Raw genomic sequence first — 18,955 nt, 5'->3', positions numbered from 1 at the left:
CTAGATTTCAGGATCTGAGAGAAAAGAAAGGGAATAGGGGACAAAAAAAGCCCTGCACAGAAGCATGATTGATGATTAACTCACTGAACCTATCTGTCCTTCTTACTAATAGCAATGGAAGAATATAGAAGGGACCTATTTTTTTTTTTGTTCAGTTGACTTGTCGTCAGTGAGAAGAGCCTTTGCATAAACACAAATGCATACAAATACCATCTTCTGTATGCTGCTTCCCTTGTGATTTCTTTGATACTAGAAGTAGGTTTCCAAATCTGCATGGAATTTGATGGGCACCAACCACAAACAGGATCTTTTCACTGGCAGCACCTTCTTTCCAGAATGCCCTCCTAAGGGTGGATGAATTCCCATCATTGGCACAACTACCTCACTCCATCTTCCATGCTCCAGACCATTCCCCTCAACTGAACTTTCAGACAACGTCTTAGGCCTTCAAACTGATTTGTAGATTTGACAGATCTTCGTGCATATGTACAGATACTTTCATCTTGCCATATCAAATCTTCAGATCAAATTGATCTGATTCTTCAAACCAGTCACTGAAACAAATCTTTGACCCAAATGGACCCAACACTTCTAATTGCAAATTCAACTAATAATTCACAAATCAGAATTGGATCTTGGCTGTTTCTTTCACTCTTAGGTTCTTTACACCATTTTGAAAGCAACAGTAGCACAGCCTATCTTTGTTGTTGTTGTTTATTCGTTTAGTCACTTTCGACTCTTCGTGACTTCATGGACCAGCCCACGCCAGAGCTCCCTGTTCGTCGTCAACACCCCCAGCTCCCCCAGGGACGAGTCCGTCACTCTAGAATATCATCCATCCATCTTGCCCTTGGTCAGCCCCTCTTCCTTTTGCCCTCCACTCTCCCTAGCATCAGCATCTTCTCCAGGGTGTCCTGTCTTCTCATTATGTGGCCAAAGGATTTCAGTTTTGCCTTTCATATCATTCCCTCAAGTGAGCAGTCTGGCTTTATTTCCTGGAGGATGGACTGGTTTGATCTTCTTGCAGTCCAAGGCACTCTCACAATTTTCCTCCAACACCACAGTTCAAAAGCATCGATCTTCCTTCGCTCAGCCTTCCTTATGGTCCAGCTCTCGCAGCCATATGTTATTACGGGGAACACCATTGCTTTAACTATGCGGACTTTTGTTGTCAGTGTGATGTCTCTGCTCTTAACCATTTTATCGAGATTTGTCATTTCTCTTCTCCCAAGGATTAAGCGTCTTCTGATTTCCTGACTGCAGTCAGCATCTGCAGTAATCTTCGCACCTAGAAATACAAAGTCTTTCACTGCTTCTACATTTTCTCCCTCTATTTGCCAGTGATCAATCAAGCTGGTTGCCATAATCTTGGTTTTTTTGAGGTTTAGCTGCAAGCCAGCTTTTGCACTTTCTTCTTTCACCTACAGCCTATCTTACCCTCCTTAAATCTTAAAGAGTTTGGGCAGCTACCACCCAGTTGCAAATATCCCTTTCTTGGACAAGGCATTAGAAAGGAAATGCATATTTAACTACAAATATTCTTGGGAAGACTCAGCTTATCCATTTTAGTGTTGCTTCAGTCCTGCACACCGCATAGAAACAGCCTTGGCGGTACCTCATGACAAGCTGATTAGCAAGCTACCTGAGTGTGGGATGAATGGTGTGAGAATTAAATGGGTGCATAGGTGGCTTGAAAATTTCACTCAAAGAGTACTCATCACTGGTTGCTCTTCAAAACTGGAGAGAAGTATCATGTGCGGTGCTAGAAGGATCCTTCCTGGGTACTCTCATCTTCAAAATTTTCTCTAATAAGTGGATGAAAAGCTACAGGTATTGCTTATCAGATTTTCAGATGACACACAATTGGGTGGGATAGCTAAAACCCAGAAAGTAACAGTACAAGGTTAGAAAAATGGTCTGAAAATAACTGACTAACAGAAATAGATGCCAAGTTCTTCACTTAGGCAATAGAAATCTTATGCAGGGCAGATACCTGGCTTGGAAATGCTATTTTTCTATAGCAAAATCCAACATTTGCTTATTCAGAAGTAAATCCTACAGAGTTCAACGGAGCTTATTCCCAGGTTAATGAAAATTAGGATTGTAGCCATTAAGTTCTATACTGAAGTTTAAGAAGCACAATGGAGATCTTCAGTATTTTTGTAATATTGTTTTGCTGCTTCCGGGTTCATATGAAGAAGCATAAATTAGTACAAAGAAACAAAAGTTAAATATAAGCAGTGATGTAAGCAGTGCAAAAAACCTGTGACTTCTTTCCCAACTATAAAACAAAAGGATTCTTTTAAAACCTGCTTTATAAGCCTGCTTCTTATTTTGGTAGACTTACCTGTTTTAGAATCGATCCGGAATTTTCCTTTTTCATTACCAGACCTGATGAGGTAGGTGATCTCTGCATTTGTACCAATGTCTTTGCTGGTAGCAAAAACAAAAAGAATCTCAGCATTTGGTGAGGTGTCCTCAGGCACTGCAACCAGATAATCTCTTCTCTCAAAGACAGGAGGGTTGTCATTAATGTCCAGAACTGTAATTGTAACGGTGGCAAATGATGACAGGGTCTGTACAATGCTCTGGTCAGAAGCTTTAATGGTGACATTATAGGAAGACTGAAGTTCTCGGTCCAGAGGATGTTCCAAAATGATGATGCCTGAGGACTTGTCGACAGAGAAGAAGCCTTCTGAATAGTCTGCCAGGGAATATACAATCTTTCTATTCACCCCTGAAAAAAAGAAGAGCAAACAGCAGTTCTTCTTAATTCAGTGATGCAGAAAAGGCCACAATGCCAACATGGGACAGCAAATTAATTGCACAAAGTTCAGTGCTATCAGCAGCAGACCCGTGAGATACTTCCTGCTCCATTTCCCATCTGGCCCAACCACCATTAGCTGCTATTTGGAATTGCCATTGTTTCAAAAATGTTGTCCCTGGTAATCATCCTTTTTTTTTTGTCTTGTCTTGTCCCTGGTAATCATCTTGGGAAAGCAGTCTGTGATAATTTGGTCTAGGTCCAATGTGTTAGAACTGCATCTCTGAGACTTTCTAACCCACAGATCTGGAAACTGAAGTCCCAGAATACTGGCAGACTGTGGTGTTGGGAAAGGTTGGTGTACAACAGCAGTGGCAGTTTCTGATGGATGGGGGACTCAGTAGGCAAATGCCTCTTACATGGGTGGAACCAGGAGGTTTTATTTTTTCCTATTTTGGGAGAGGGAGAAGAACTCAGTTTTTTTTCTTTCTCTTAAAAAAATGCACTATCACTACCCTATTTTAAAGCTTACTCAGAATGTTGAGAAGCCTTACCACTGATTTTCAGCAGATATAGTTGGAGAGGGTTTGAAAGAAAATGGGTGCAGAGGACATGTGGGGCTCCTGGGTTACCCAATCCTCCCCCCCCCCCACGGGAAATATCTGCTCACTAAGACAGCCCACTTGAGCTGACTTTGGAATGATAAAGATCTGCACGTTAAAAGTGAAATCAGGGCAATCCTTTATACTACAGCAGGGGATCACTTTAAGCCTAATTAAACCCAAATGCAAAAACTAAGCTCTGCAAATTTCCATTTTGTTGCTTTATCTGTGCAACTTAGCAATGGCAAAGGGAAACAAAGAACAACGCAACACTCTTTTAAAGTCAGTGTTCCCTTTCCTCTGAAGCCAACTGAGAAATAGGAACACGTCTGTTTTCAAGCCAAAACTATTTGCCTGACATCAATCACTCACAAACACAAACTACACATCCTACTTCTAGCTATACTTTGTTAATTCAAAATTTGGTGTACTTTAAAGATAAAGCTTCCTTCAAGCTGAGCCCGGCTTCTGATGATTTCATGGCCATCCACATCTTTTGACATCAGTATGAAAATGATTCAATAGTGCCTTCTTCTGGGAACTTTAAAAAAAAAAATTCCTGGGAGTGTTTCATTTACATACTAATCAGGAAGGGCTAACACATATAACTTGGGAAAATTCAGACAGCCATTAGATGGCAACTAAGAGAGTTAGAGTTATCTGTATCCATTTGCTGCCATCTAGTGGTCATCCAGATTTTGCAGCCCTAAAATTGCTCTAAACCTCACCACCTTTATCAGCTCAGGCAAGATCAAATAGGTTCAGCCATCAAGCTGGGCAATTCTTCTTTGCTATGACAGAAATGTATTGTATAAAATCAATTAACATGGATCAGAATGAAGAATACATTTATTTTCCGCTTGACATGGCAGGAGCACAGTTCCTTCCTTAGTAAGGCCTGGGGAAGGATGCTCTGTTGTCTAGGCATATTCATAAAAAGCAATCATAAGAACAAAATACGAACACTTGTTTAAATTATATTACAAAAGATTAAATGACACTCTCCAAGGAACAGGGATATTTTTTGAAACCCTTTTTGATTTACCCAAAGGCAATGACATGAAACCTTGAAAAAGTCATTAAGAAGAAATGTATTTCAATTATAATTTTACCATTTAGAATCTACATGTCGATACACACAGGATGTATTTCCCAACTTTCTGCAGTTATTAAAGATAAGTAGTATTTAAATTATGATTTTATTATCTGCCTACTTGATTCACTGGTGTTTTAAAGTCCTTACAGATTCAAGCCATTGAATAAATAGCTTGATCATCCATCGTTACTATTATTTATTCCTATTGCATGAATTCCCTCTGGCCCCAGTGTCAGATAAGTTATTAGTGAGTTGTTACATAAATCAGAGTAACAAATAGCTACAATTACTATTCGTGAGTATTTATAAATTTTTATTTTTATATCCCTACTGTAAAGAGAAGATGCTGTGTTTATCTATTTATGAAAATGAACCAACAAACCAGGGCTTTTTTCATTAATTGTAATTCCCCATTTCTTGATTTAAAGAATTGGAACAAATCACTATAAGAGTCCATACTGAATCCGTAAGAATCCATATGAAGTCAGCTTGTCCCAAATCTATTAAACCATAGTTTCTAGTTGGGCATCTATCAATAACTGAAGAATTCATAATTCCTTTACCCCATTGTGAACAAGGGGCCTATGTTTATGCATTTGACTCAAAATATTCATTCAAATCTGTATAATTGTTTCAATCAATCCAATGTATCTGGTTAATGAAAGGTTTCAGACAATCATAATCTGATATTTTGTCCCTCATAATTTACTGATCAGAACATCAAAAAGATCATCAGAACTGTGCAAGCAATGGTATTCCCTCTGAAACTCTGTGGAAGCAAAGCTTGGACTTTGAAGAAGGATAGAAAAAGTATTGATGTTTTTGAAATTTGGTGTTAGAGAAGACCAGAGTTCTCACTCAAGGCACAAATGATTAGCCTCAAATTACCCTACTTTGGACATATTATGTGAAGACCCAGCTCTCTGGAGAAGGCAGTAATGGTGGGAAAGGTGGAAAGAAAAAGAAGAGGACGATCAGCAGCAAGGTGGATGGACTCAGTTATGGCAGCGACAGAGTAACAGCAGCGACAGGGACACTGTTGAAAGACCTGAAAGACCAGGTTAGGGACAGATTGTCATGGAGAAAATTTATGCGTGGTCACTAAGAGTCAACACTGATTTGATGGCACATAATCAATAATTGGTAAGTATATGCATCCTTTTGTCTATCTTTGTCTCTTACATGTATTTTATACCACTCAGCTCAATATGACTCCTGGCTTACCATAAGAAACAGAAACCAAAGTCGATAAAAGAAGTACAGTTAAATACTTACTTAGGGTGCCAGATATGCTTCTGGGGGGTAAGGTGTTCCACAGCATGGAAGCCAAAATAAAGAAGCAGTACCTATAGGGTCCCACCACTTTAAACTCATGTTGGGCCAGGACCTACAGCATTCCCTCCCTACATGTGCCAACAGACAAGGATGATTCCAGCTAGAGGAGATAGTTCCTAATCCTGAAGCCAAGCCATATAAGGTTTTATAGGTCAAAATCAGTGCTTTGAACTGGGCCCAGAAGCCTACTGACAACCCATGCAGCAACTGGAGGACAGGTGTAATACTGACACAGAAGCTCTTACCCACTAACAATTTGACTGTTCTATGTTATACCTATAGCAGCTTCCAAATTGTTTTCAAAGGCAAACGTAGAGTTTGTTACTATTTGTAATTTATGGTAATAAGCACAGGCATTCACAGGCTTCTGCTGCATCACATCATCAGCTCTTCCCCATGATGCACTCCAAAAGCAGAAGGGCTTGTGTTGTGCTGTCTCAGTGCTACCTTTGTGTCACACTGGCACAACACTAGTTTCATGTTGCGCTGTTGCAATGCACAGGCATTCACAGGCTCCTGCTGCATCACAGACTTTCTACTTTTGCATCACACCGTTTCAGTGCAAGTCTTCCTCTTTCATCCGTTGCAGTGGCAACGCGGAAGGCGTTTGTTGTTTCAAGGAGTTTAAGTGACATATTTTGATTTTTCTCCTTCACACGAAGAAGCTTAGAGTTTATTTTGAGTTATATTAATGTGTAGCTGGCTTGTTTGTTATTTCTGTTTGAAATAGCGGGGAGAAGAGAAAACCCCCAGATTGTTTTTGTTAAGCACTAGTTTATCTGTTCAGCTTCCCAGGCTCTTGGATTATGTCATAAGCAGGTGCTCCAGACTCTGGGAACTACCCAGTCAGGGTCAGATGCTGCAGCCTCAGTACCATGGAAACAGGGTCACCAGGTTCACCGGGTTTTAGGGCCAGACTTTGATAAAAACCTGAGGATTGTCTTTTGAGTTTGGGAGCTTCTGCACAGACCTGAGCACTGGGTGCTGTGGAAATTGAGCCACCCTGGGGTATCTCCACTGTCCTTATTAAGGGGCTCCTGACAGCCTATGGGAGATTGGTTTAAACTTGCTTGGTATGTTATGATTTTTCTTTCTTTATATTATGCTGTGTATGCTTCTGTTTAATCTGCCTAAACTATGTTTCTGTTTAACTCTGTTTGCTTAAGTTAATAATGAAGCTTAAAATCTCTTTATCTACTTGTGTGCTTATTGTCTCTGGATCTAAAATAACCCATTGTCTGAACAGCTGATCCCTGAACACTTGGCAGAACATCTGTGCACTGATATAAGACTGAGAGGTTTGACCTCCCCTGCACTTCTAGAGCTTCCTGGTGGGTGCTACAACTGATGCACCAGCTCAACCAAGCAACTGAAAATGTGAGATGCAAGTCCAGGAGGACCCTCAAATTGAGAACCTGCTCCTTCAAAGGAAGAGCGACCCCATCTAGAGCCAACATCGGTATCGTCTCAGAGCTAGAATTTATTGTCCCATTTGAAAGAGAAAGGGAGTCCAGAATGATGATCTACTTTACTATATAATTACATAATCTTGTACCCACAGAAAATGATAGGGTGAGGCTATAATTCCAAATGCAAGGTATGTTGTCCACCCCTTGCAGATTATGACAGCTTTTATGGTCGTTTCCTCAGTGGTATATTGTGTCATTATTTGCTGCTTTACTTAATGAATATGCCTTCATTTCCCCCAGTGTACAACTAAAAAGCCTAAGAAGAGGGAGAAAATAAATGAAATGTCCGTAATCAGACTTATCTTCCCCATAAGGACAGCTACTTCCACAACAAGCTCTATTTGGGAAACATTATCCACTGGAAATGATGGTTCCTTGAAAACACCTATTATTTTCTTTGACTTGTTTTATTTATACGCTTCAAATTCCTTAGTTCATGCTGCACTGCAATGGCAGATCTGGCGAGCTGATTATGATGTTGGACTAGAAGCAGGGAGAACATGATTCAGTTCTACCCTCCGCCATGGAAGCTACTGGATAGACTTTGTCCAAGTCACTATTTGTTAGCATCTCCTGCCTTTTGATGTTGGAGGACTATAACTTCCATACCTTGGGGCCAGAGTTTGGGGAAGTCCAGGCAACCAGCTCTGATCAATCACTGTAATAATGTTTGTACTACTTATGACAATCATGGGTTTGTCCCAGATAATTTCTGGCCCAAAACATAGGCAATCACCCACTACATTGCATTTGTGCTGCTGTGGGATCTGGATACAGAGAGGATGTCCATCATCCCTTTCTTGTGGTCAGATCGTGCCTTGGTCCAGATGAAACTGAATACCACCCAGCACTTCTGTAGGGTGAGTAGTCCCATTGAGATAGTGTACCTCAGGTGCCTAATGGATCTAAATGGTTTCCACCAGGCACTTGGGAAGTTTCTTGGAAATCTGGCAGGAAATTCCATCAAATGCTAGTGAGCTACTGGCAACAGGCAAAACCTGGGCAGTTGATGAGATTCTCCATGAGGACCTCTCTTGGTTGGCTGATCCTAGTTAGTTACTTGGTTTACCAAGGACCTTTAAGAGTTGAAGTGGCAAAAGTAGTGCCACCAGTGGAGGAAAATGAAGTGTTCAAGTCTATAGCATGGCACGTTCTCCTCTCATTGTGTTGGCAGGCATGGGTAATTCCCTTTCAGGGAGGATCTAGCATCAATGCTTCCCACCTGACCATTGTGATCAATTTGCAGAGCATCTTACTAATAAAATCATTCTTTATGGGCAGAATCCATGGGGGTGACTGAAGCAACTTCTGACTGTCATATGTTTTTAACTGATTTCAGATGCTTCTATTTATTTACCATGGATATTTTAGTTTCTACAGGTCTTGTGAACTGTCAGAGTTTTATTTGATTGTGATGGGATATGGAAAGGAGGGAGGGAGGGAGGAAGGGAGGGAGGGAGGAAGGGTTGTATTGTTTGAAAAAAAACAAGCATAAAGTTGAAGGATACCTCCCAGTTTCAGAATTTTCAAACAATCTACCAAGCATTTGGTAAACTACTATGCTAATTAGAAGCCTGTCTCTCAAGTTATGCAAAACTTTTTATCTGGTGGTGCTCCTCAGATTATTCTGTTTTTCTCCTGGAATGGGCTCTTTCTGGAACAGGAAATGTTCGTGGCATTCTGGACTTGATTGGCTTGGAAACGCCCTTGGAGCATTCAGGAAGTGGAACACAGAATTTTGCATAGAGCACCTGCCTTCCTCTTCATTCTGCTCCCCTCCTGCTGTCTTCCCATAAAAATATACCTTTGAAGCAGATATCACTGTGCAAAGTGGCATGCTCGCTCACAAAAGATGAGCACGCATGCAGAGAGGGTTTCATGTCTTCAGTACAGGATTTATAGCTGTATTAACAGACTGCTGAATCAAGAGATCTTTCTTTTAATATTCACATATCAATACTGTCATGTTTTATTCCTAGCATCCTGTGTTTGCATTTGACCTTAATAGCTAACTACAAGTCAAAAGTTAGAAAATGAAATCTGCACTATTCATCATTACTATAAAATCTGCTGACCCTTTGTTTCTCTTTCTCATTGCCATTCTTCCTTATTTCTGACATTAAGTAGCCGCCACAAAAGGAGACAATGGCAGGATGGGAAATGCAGGCAAATCTATGCATCTTATGTGTGCGTTGAAGTTTTGATCTGCATTTGAAAATTCACTGCAAATGCAAACATTTTTAGCAGCACTTCTCTCTTAGTCTGAGCTGAGATGTTAAGTTGAATTTCCACATTTTGTTTTCAAACATCCTAATGAAAGGTAAGATTCCAAGGACAAATCTTATTTTTATTTAGGAAAGGAAGTGGATTCTGCGGCAAATCTGATGAGAATGAACTTGGACATTCTGTTGTGACTGGACCCTGCAATGGGATGAACTCTGGCATCAACTGAATCCTGCCTAGAGTTTGTCTTTTGTTAGCAAAAATCCTCCAGGAGAAAGGTGACCTGCATTTGCCTTACGAAGTTTATGAGATGACCATAAGGCAACTGACAGGTATCTTATCTGAAAGGCTCCCCCAATCACTCCTAATAAAAGCCTCCCCTTGTGCTGCACTGCAACTTTGCACAGTCATATAGGGATTCCAGGTAACGGTGAAAACACATCCCTTGCAACAGTTCTCTGCCTTGAGACCTTGAGTGCAGCTCATCTGTGTTCTAACTTATTCCCGTGGATTTTCTTCTATTTTGGGGGAAAGTCACTATTTAACCAATGAACGTGAGCTGAATATTGCTTTGGGTTTTGGGATCAAATCCAGACTTGAGAACTTTGAGAACTTGAGTTTTTTGTGTTGTTTCTGAGTTTTTTAATTGCCGTTAAAAGAGAATGCATATATTGCAAGAAAAATAAAGGCTTCCGCTTACCAAGTTCTATCTACTTGCTTCTAATTAGTATTCTTTTCAGCATCCTATACTCACCTACATCAGGATCATTGGCTTGAACTCTTGTCAGCAAAGCTTTGGTGGCAGTGTTCTCATAGACACAGGCAGTGTAATGGTTGGAGGAAAACACCGGAGGATTATCATTAACATCTTCCAATATCAGATGGATTTCTGATTGACAGAACCTCCCTCCCCCGTCAGTTGCCCTGGCAATCAGATTGTAGGCAGGGATTTTTTCACGGTCTAATGGAGCTAAGGTTTTGAGCTCCCCTAAAATAAATTAAAGGAAGAAAAAGGAAAACAAGGAAAAGTAAATGCATGTTAATACCTTCATTATTTCATTACCAGCACTATTATTTTGTTTTTACAAGGTAATTTATCTTAAAATGGCTTGGTTCCTGAGACCCGGATAGGAGGGAACTTCCAAAAAATAATTCTCTCTCCTCTCTTACCCTCTATAACACTCTGCTTGCCGTTAACTAGGGACCAAAAAGAATTCTGCCTGGAATTTTATGGGAGAGAATCTGGGAATTTGGCTCTCGGTGGATCCGCAGTGGGCACAAACCAGTGAAATCTGACCTGCATTCAATATCCATTCCACTGTCCATGTACCATTTATGAGGTTATCATTCTTAAGGTCTTCCATTTTTTAAAAAAAATTCAAAAAGGCAAATACTCATAGAAACATGATGTTCTTCACCAAGATCTCCTTTGCAGCACTCCCTGGATCTCTGAATGCCAAGTTATATGCAGCAACTTTAGCTAATCTGCACATTTCTATCACTGATATAACAGGTTGCTGCTGCTAAATTATCTGAATGCCTTTTCACTGCAACCCCTCCTTGTATCTCCTCCTAGACTGTTAAAAAAAGTTTGCATAACATCTGTGATGGAGGAAGGTGTACTGTAATAAGGGAACTGAAGTATCAGGAACCAGGAAAGTGTTAAGTTGCTAAAGGGATGATTGCATAGTGGAAGATTAGACACTCAAGAGAACACTTGGCCACTTCATCATTAAATAAGTGCCAAGGCACCACACTCCAGCTAGAAAAATTCTCTCTTCCTTTCAAGGCAACTTTGCAAGTTACACTTCTTTCGTCAAACTGAAGGAGACCTCATAGAAAAAAAATGAAGAAGCATTTTTTATGCATGGCTCTAATTGATGCATAAAATTTTTTATGCATGGCTCTACAGTTCTGAGACTAGAAGTAACATATAGGCTTCATTCAGGCAGAAGAGTAATCATAGATAGGAGATGCTTTATATTAATAGCTTTTTAGCGTCTGATCCCCCGCCTCCACCCCCCCGCTCTGGTCCCCCTGCACCCACCTTGGACAGACTGGGGGGTGTAGAACCCCCGGAGTGGAGCGGATGGGAGCGGTAGCAGTGGACCGGGTGGTGAGGTGTGGCGAGCTCGGTTGGGCCCTAACAAAAGGGCGGGCCCCAAAGGACTGCGCTGGTGGCGTGGCGGCGGACCAAGCCGGCACTGTGATGGGCAGGGCGGCAGCGGACTGGGCCGGCGGAGCAGCAGCGGACTGGGCTGGGCGGCAGCGGACCGGGCCAGCGGCGCGGCAGAAGACTGGGCTGGCACCGCAATACCACAACACTGCAGTGGCGGACCGGGCCGGCGGTGCAGTGGCAGACTGGGTCAACAACGCGGTGGCGGACCGGGCCAGCAGCGAACTGGGCCAACGGTGCAGTAGTGGACTCTGGGCTGCACCGGAGAAGAAGTGACCGGTTGTTGGCCTTGGGGTAGCAGACCGTGTGGGTGAGGAGTGGGGAGTTAAAAAAAAAAAAAGCTACCCATCCCCCCCAACTACCCCTGAGGCGGCTGGAAGCTGTGAGGGCCCTCCAGAGTGAATGAGAGACTCTCCCCCAGGGTGAGAGACAAGAGGGGGAGTCTGGGAGTGTGTTTGTGTGAAAGGGCACTCACCCCCTGAGAGACAGGGGGTGGGTGAAGAATGAATGAGTGCCCCCTGTTGAGCAGTGAGAGAGTTCAAGGGGGGGCATAGTGAATGGAGGAGTGAGGGTTGGGCTCTGACGGCGCCGAGAGCGGAAGATGGTGCGCCGGAGGGCCTACCATCACCCTGTGGGAGATTGACTGTAAGGTTGTATGAATGGAAGGAGGGAGCCCTACTTAGAGCCAGAGACTCCCAAGGTCCCGGAGTGGGGGATAATGGATGAGGAGTCACTGGGGGCAACATGGCGGGGCTCATTATTGAGGTGGTGACGGGTAGGGAACGTTATGGTGGGACCCGGAGGGCGGGCCATCTTTGGGGAAGACGCCCCCGGTGTTTGTTACTGGTGGCGTGTTCTGGCCCTCTGCGCTCAGACCCAGGCCCTGGTCAGCAGATTGATAGGGGCCCTGGTTTCTGGCTGCTGCTTCTTAATGCCAGGTCAGTTAATAACAAGGCCCCCCTCATATGTGACTTGATCACTGAGGAGGGGGCAGACCTGACATGTATTACTGAGACCTGGCTGGGCGCGGAAGGGGAGGTGCCCCTTTCAGAAATGTGCCCAGCTGGGTTTATGGTATGGCACCAGCCGAGATCCCAGGGCAGGGGAGGAGGGGTGGCTGTTGTCATCCAAGAGCCTCTTGTGGCCTTCAGGGGCCCTGCTCCACAAGTGGCTGGTTGTGAGACCCTGTTCTTCAAGTTGGGTTCCCGAGAACAGTTGGGATTGTTGCTGCTATACCAACCTCCCTGCTGCATGGCAACCTCCCTGCCTGAGCTGCTTGAGGCCGTCTTGGGGCTGGTGGTGGAGTTCCCCAGGCTTCTGGTTCTGGGGGACTTCAATCTGCCATCCCTGGGGTGTGCCTCAGAGGCAGCTCGGGAGTTCATGGCTACCATGGCAGCCATGGGCCTGTTCCAGATAATTCGGGACCCAGCTCGAGACAATGGTCACACCCCAGACTTGGTTTTCTTGTCAGAGCAGTGGCAATGTGATCTGAGGGGAGAGATAGATCTGTCCCCATTGTCATGGACAGACCATACCCTGGTGGCCCTGAGATTCTCTTATGCCACCCCCCTCTGCAGGGAGGTAGGACCCATTTGATTGGTCCACCCCCGGCGACTGATGGACCCGGTAGGGTTTCAGAGGGAGCTGGGGGTTATACCCAGTGATCTGCTGCACGGTCCAGCGGAGGCCCTAGCTGCAGCCTGGAATAGGGAGGCGGCCGGGGCCTTGGACAGGATTGCGCCTGTGCAGCCTCTCTTGTCTCATCGAACCCGGCACTCCCCGTGGTTTACGGAGGAGCTGAGGGTGCTGAAGAGGGTTAAGAGACGCCTAGAGCACCGCTGGAGGAAGACGAAGACTGAATTCGACCGAACACAGGTAAAAGCCGCCATTAAGGCCTACCTTGTGGCGATAAAAGCGGCGAAACGTCAATATTTCTCCGCTCTTATTGCATCTGCAGAATGCTGCCCGATGGCCCTGTTTAAGATCACTCGATCCCTTTTGGGGAAGGTGGGTTCAGCGACCCACCTACAGGGCCGTGCAGAGGAATTTGCTGAGTATCTGCAGGACAAAATCGCTCGAATCCGCTCCAAGTTGGACTCCAGGCGTGAGGCATGGTCTGGAGAGATACCAGGGGAGCAGGCTTACCCAGTTATCTGGGAGCAGTTTGATCCTGTTGGACCTGAGAAAGTGGACAGGATCCTACGGACAGTAAATGCCACCACATGCCATCTAGACCCGTGTCCCTCCTGCCTAGTAAAAGCAGGCCGGGAGGTCACATGTGGTTAGGTCCATGCGATGGTTAATACATCCTTGGGAGAGGGGGTGTTTACGGCGGCCTTTAAAGAGGCATTGGTACACCCCCTCCTCAAGAAGCCATCGCTGGACCCTACTGTTCTGGACAATTTTCGTCCAGTCTCCCACCTCCCCTTTTTGGGGAAGGTGGTTGAGAAAGTGGTGGCTTTGCAGCTCCAGAGGGTCCTGGAGGAAACGGATTATCTAGACCCTTTTCAGTCAGGTTTCAGGCCCGGTTATGGGATGGAAACGGCATTGGTCGCACTTATGGATGATCTCTGGCGGGAGCGGGATGGACGCAGTGCATCCATCCTTGCTCTCCTTGATCTCTCAGCGGCTTTCGATACCATCGACCATGGTATCCTTTTGGGGCGGCTCAGGGAGTTGGGGGTGGGTAGCATAGTCTTACGCTGGTTCACTCCTTCCTCCAGGACCGATCCCAGTTGGTGTTGATAGGGGAGGAGAGATCGGCCCTGTGGCCCCTTCTTTGTGGAGTGCCACAGGGATCAGTACTCTCCCCTCTCCTTTTTAACATCTACATGAAACCGCTGGGTGAGATCATCCGTCACCACGGGATGAGGTATCATCAGTATGCTGATGATACTCAATTGTATATCTCCATCCCGGGTGAAATAAGTGATGCCGTGACCTCCCTCTCTGAGTGTCTGGGGGCTGTGGGGGCCTGGATGGGGAACAACAGGGTTCAACTGAACCCTGGTAAGACCGAGTGGCTGTGGGTTAATGGTTCTTCTGTATCCGGGACATTAACATCTTTGGTTCTGGATGGGATTGCACTGCCCTAGACAGACCCGGTGTGTAACTTGGGGGTCCTCCTGGACTCACGGCTCCTGCTTGAAGAGCAGGTGGCAGCCGTGGCCAGGAGAGCCTTTATGCAGCTACGTGCTGTGCACCAGTTACGCCCCTTCCTGGTCCAGGAGGCCCTTCAAACAGTCACTCATGCCCTTGTTATCTCTCAGATAGACTATTGCAATGTGCTTTACATGGGGCTACCCTTGAAAAGTATCTGGAAGCTTCAGCTGGTCCAGAATGCAGCTGCGCGAGCTGTTTTTGGTGCCCCCAGAAGGGCACATGAAACACCACTGCTGCGCAAGCTGCATTGGGTACCAGTTTGCTTCCGGGTCCAATTCAAGGTGTTGGTTATTACCTTTAAAGACCTACATGGCATGGGACCAGGTTACCTGAGGGACCGCCTCTTCCCCATTACATCAACCCATCCCACCCGATCGTACAGAGAGGGCATGCTGCAGACCCCGTCTATAAGAGAATTTCATCTGGCGGGGTCCAGGCAATGGGCCTTATCCGCAGTAGTTCCCGCCCTGTGGAACATGCTGCCCCCGGAGGTGAGATTGGCCCCATCGCTCCTGGCCTTTTGGTGGAGTCTGAAGACCTGGTTCTGCTGCCTCGCTTGAGGTGGAGAGGGGAATAGATCTCCATGGGGATGGTTGTTATAGACCACTCCTCCCACACTTGGACTGTTTTAGATCTTTCATCGCTTGGATTTTTATTCTTTATTTTTATTTATAGTATTTTTATTGTATTTTATTATTCTGATGGTTTTAATCATTTGTTGTAAACTGCCCAGAGGCCTCTGACGGGAGGAGATGAGCGGGGATAAATTAGATAAATAGATAGATAGATAGATAGATAGATAGATAAATAAATAAATAGTGGTTAGTCATACCTGTGGCCAATCACACCAGCAAGCAGGTGAGCAACAATTACCACAGTCTCATTTATTGGTTAAGGTGCTGCCTGCCTGGATGTTCTGCCCACCACTAACTAGTTCAGTGTTTCTCAACCTTGGCAACTTGAAGATGTGTGGACTTCAACTCCAAGGATTCCCCAGCTAGTGTGCTGGCTGGTGATTTCTGGGAGTTGAAGTCCACACATCTTCAAGTTGCCACGGTTGAGAAACCCTGAACTGGAGAAAGAAATACAAAATATTCTCAGCACCAAACAGAGAGAGAGACACTTCAAACAGGGAAGGGAAGCGAAAGATGCAACTTAAGCGGGACAAATGCTGGTCTTCTCCATAAGCTCTGTTTTTAGAACTACTAGGCAATCTGCAATTTGGTCAAGGGAAGTAAAATGTTGGAAGCAGCCAGCATATTTTGGCAGCAATGTGAAGGAGGCACCTTGGGACTGAGGGAGAGACATCAGCAGGCTCCCTCAGTAGCTTTAATTTCCACAATAAATAAACAGAGAAATTATCTGTGTAAAAACTCTTCTTCTTCTTTTTCACCATCACCACCACCACCACCACCACCATCATCATCATCATCATCACCACCACCATCATCATCATCTTACCACTTTCGGAGTCCAAAAGAAACTTGCTGTTTCCGGAGCCATATAAAGAATAGCGAATTTCACCATTGGATCCAATGTCTACGTCTTGTGCACCCATTTTAAGGATGATTTTGTTTGGAGGAATGTCCTCAGGAAATATTGCCATATATGTAACCTTAAGACCAAAAAAGAATGGTGAATCACACTGATAATAACATTTCATTATTAAAAATAAATAACACCTATGAAAGAATAAATAACATGGGAGGTCTATTTCCTTCTTCAAATCCTGGAAAATTGAATGCATGGAGTGAGAAGATCTCACTCACCTCATTTCCAAGGTTTGCATATTCAGCAGAAAATAAGACTGGGCATCCAACATAGGCAAGCTGCATGGTCATAAGCTCAGCATTCTCAAATGGAAAGATTCAATCATATGGAAAAACATGGATGGAGACAACGGTATGAACAAAGACGCCTATTCACACCTTCCATGTAATTTAAAGAGCGTAGGGATGGTGTACAAGATTGGTCTCCTCCTTTCATACATTTAGTACTTTTGATTTGAAGATGAGACCATTGATCTGGATATAAAGGGGTGAGAGATAAAGCAGGACAGGATGGGTCAAAGCTAAGTTAAGGGGATGGCACTTCACTGCTTTTGACACCAGTAGTAGTAGAGGTCATCCACCAATTGGGGGTTTGGTATCATCAGTATGATGATGATATCCAATTACCTCTTTCAACTCTGGGCCAGCCATATGCGGCTGTTGAGGTTCTGTCCCAGTGCCTGGAGGCTGGCAAGTTTACTCAGTCCTACCAAGACCAAGTGGTTGTAAGTGTTTGGACTGTCCAAATGGGGATATTCCACCCGTGACCTTGGATGAGGTGGCACTTCCCCATTCAAGGATGGTGCACAATTTAGTGGTCTTCTTGGTCTCGCAGCTCCTGCTTGATGAGCAGGTGGCAGCTGTGGCTAGGAAGGCCTTTGCACAGCTTCATCTGGTATGCCAGCTGCACCCTTTCCTAGATCAGTCAGATCACCCTTTCCTTCAGCCAGTCACTCATGCCCTGGTCATCTCATGGCTTGACTCTTGCAATGTGCTCTACATGGGGCTGTCCCTGAAGACCACCAGAAGCTTCGACTTCAATTTCAGAATGCAGCAGTGCAGGCTATGATGAACATGCTTCAGTAGGCCATGTAACATCTCTGCAAGCTGCACTGGTTGCCAGTTTGCTTCCAGGTGTGTTCAAGGTACTGGTTGTTACCTATGAAGCCCTATATGACATAAGCCCTGGTTACTTGAGGGATTGCCTGTCTCCCATAATATCTGCCTGGCCAATCCAATCTGGCAGAGTTGGCACACTCCGGGTCCCTTAATCAATGCTGTCTATCAGGACCCTGGAATTGTGCACTCTCTGTAGCAATGGCTGCCCCCTGGAATGACCCCCCCCAATTCAAATAGCCCCCACACTGCTGGTATTTCAAAGGGCCCTGAGACCTTTGGCAAGGAAGATTGATGCCCCCTTTTCTTTGTTCCTATCTGGGTTTGTTATCTCTGCCATCTTTGTTCTTTTTGTGTGTGTTGCTTTCTCATTTTTAACAATTTGTAAACTGCCCAGACTCACTGGGAGTCGGGCGGCATATAAATTATTATTATTATTGTTATTGTTATTATTATTGGTACAAGAGTGGGAAGGGAATGGCTGGGAATGACAAAAATTGCAGGTCAGCACTTTGGGAAGTCATCAAATAAGGGAAGACTGGTTTGTGATGGTTCATGGGTTGTGACAGTTTTGCAGTGTGGTAAGCATGTAACAATTTTGGCCCTTAGTAGTTTCAGGGATGGCTTTGAATGTGTCAGTGGAAAGGTGGATGGGCTAAAAAGCCACATCCCTTTTGCTGAGACTCTTTTGAGCCCTTCTGCAATCCTGATTAACTAAACCTCTCCCAACACTAATCTTGCCTTAGGGAAAGGTGAACTTACCACAAAGCTTTGACAGCTCAATAAATCTACCTTCAGAGTTTACTTTGATCCTCATCTCTCTTCTGTATGGAATGTCAGCCTTCATTCTTCATTGCCATCTCACTGCTTATCTTTCCCATGCCATGTACTGTACAGAGCAATTGCTATGGCTCAAAAGCACTGCTCATCACTGGTGTCCCATCCCTCATCCATTTCTAGACTGCACTGGCCATCTTCTGATGGGTTGTCATTGGAAACATGACACACAATACCTCCAACACAATTCTTCAGTTTTATCATTCTATATGTCTGTCTGTCTGACCTATCTTAATGTCCATCAATTAAAAAAGCTGCCAACTAACCTGATCACAGACAGGGCTGTTGTCATTAACATCTGTGACAATCACTTCCACTGCACTCTGTGTTACAAACAGCCCATCAGTGGCTGTAATGTTCAGCAGGTAGACATCCTGTTCTTCTCGATCTAGAGGTTTCTTGACATACACCTTCCATTCATTCTGAACCAGGCCAAGAGCAAACTTCCCTTTGGGGTTTCCTCCTGTGGGGGAAAAACAAATTGCTGCAGGATGGATATTAAGAAGTCCTATAAAGAACTAAATCCTAAAGGTTCCTCAGAATGCCCTCTGCTTAAGCAAAAGAACTAAAACGGATCCTTGTTAGCTTTGTGATCTGTCATGGATTCATAGGAAGTATAACAGGG

General features: G+C 44.5%; 1 protein-coding gene across 1 annotated transcript in view; it reads right to left on the bottom strand.

Annotated features, from left to right (window-relative positions):
- The window catches only part of LOC134498587 (protocadherin Fat 3-like), an 86,617-nt gene continuing 67,662 nt past the window's right edge, over positions 1 to 18,955 (bottom strand). Inside the window, exons 10-14 of the mRNA XM_063304744.1 lie at positions 18,597 to 18,793; positions 16,289 to 16,442; positions 10,244 to 10,477; positions 2,348 to 2,737; positions 1 to 14 (exon numbers count right to left, since the gene is read on the bottom strand). Coding sequence (XP_063160814.1) covers positions 1 to 14; positions 2,348 to 2,737; positions 10,244 to 10,477; positions 16,289 to 16,442; positions 18,597 to 18,793 — 989 coding nt within the window. The remainder of the gene's footprint in view (positions 15 to 2,347; positions 2,738 to 10,243; positions 10,478 to 16,288; positions 16,443 to 18,596; positions 18,794 to 18,955) is intronic.

This window comes from Candoia aspera, chromosome 5, assembly GCF_035149785.1.
Source record: "Candoia aspera isolate rCanAsp1 chromosome 5, rCanAsp1.hap2, whole genome shotgun sequence".
NCBI lineage: Eukaryota > Metazoa > Chordata > Lepidosauria > Squamata > Boidae > Candoia > Candoia aspera.
Note: the sequence above shows the minus strand (reverse complement) of the source record. Positions and strands in the feature narration are given on the sequence as shown.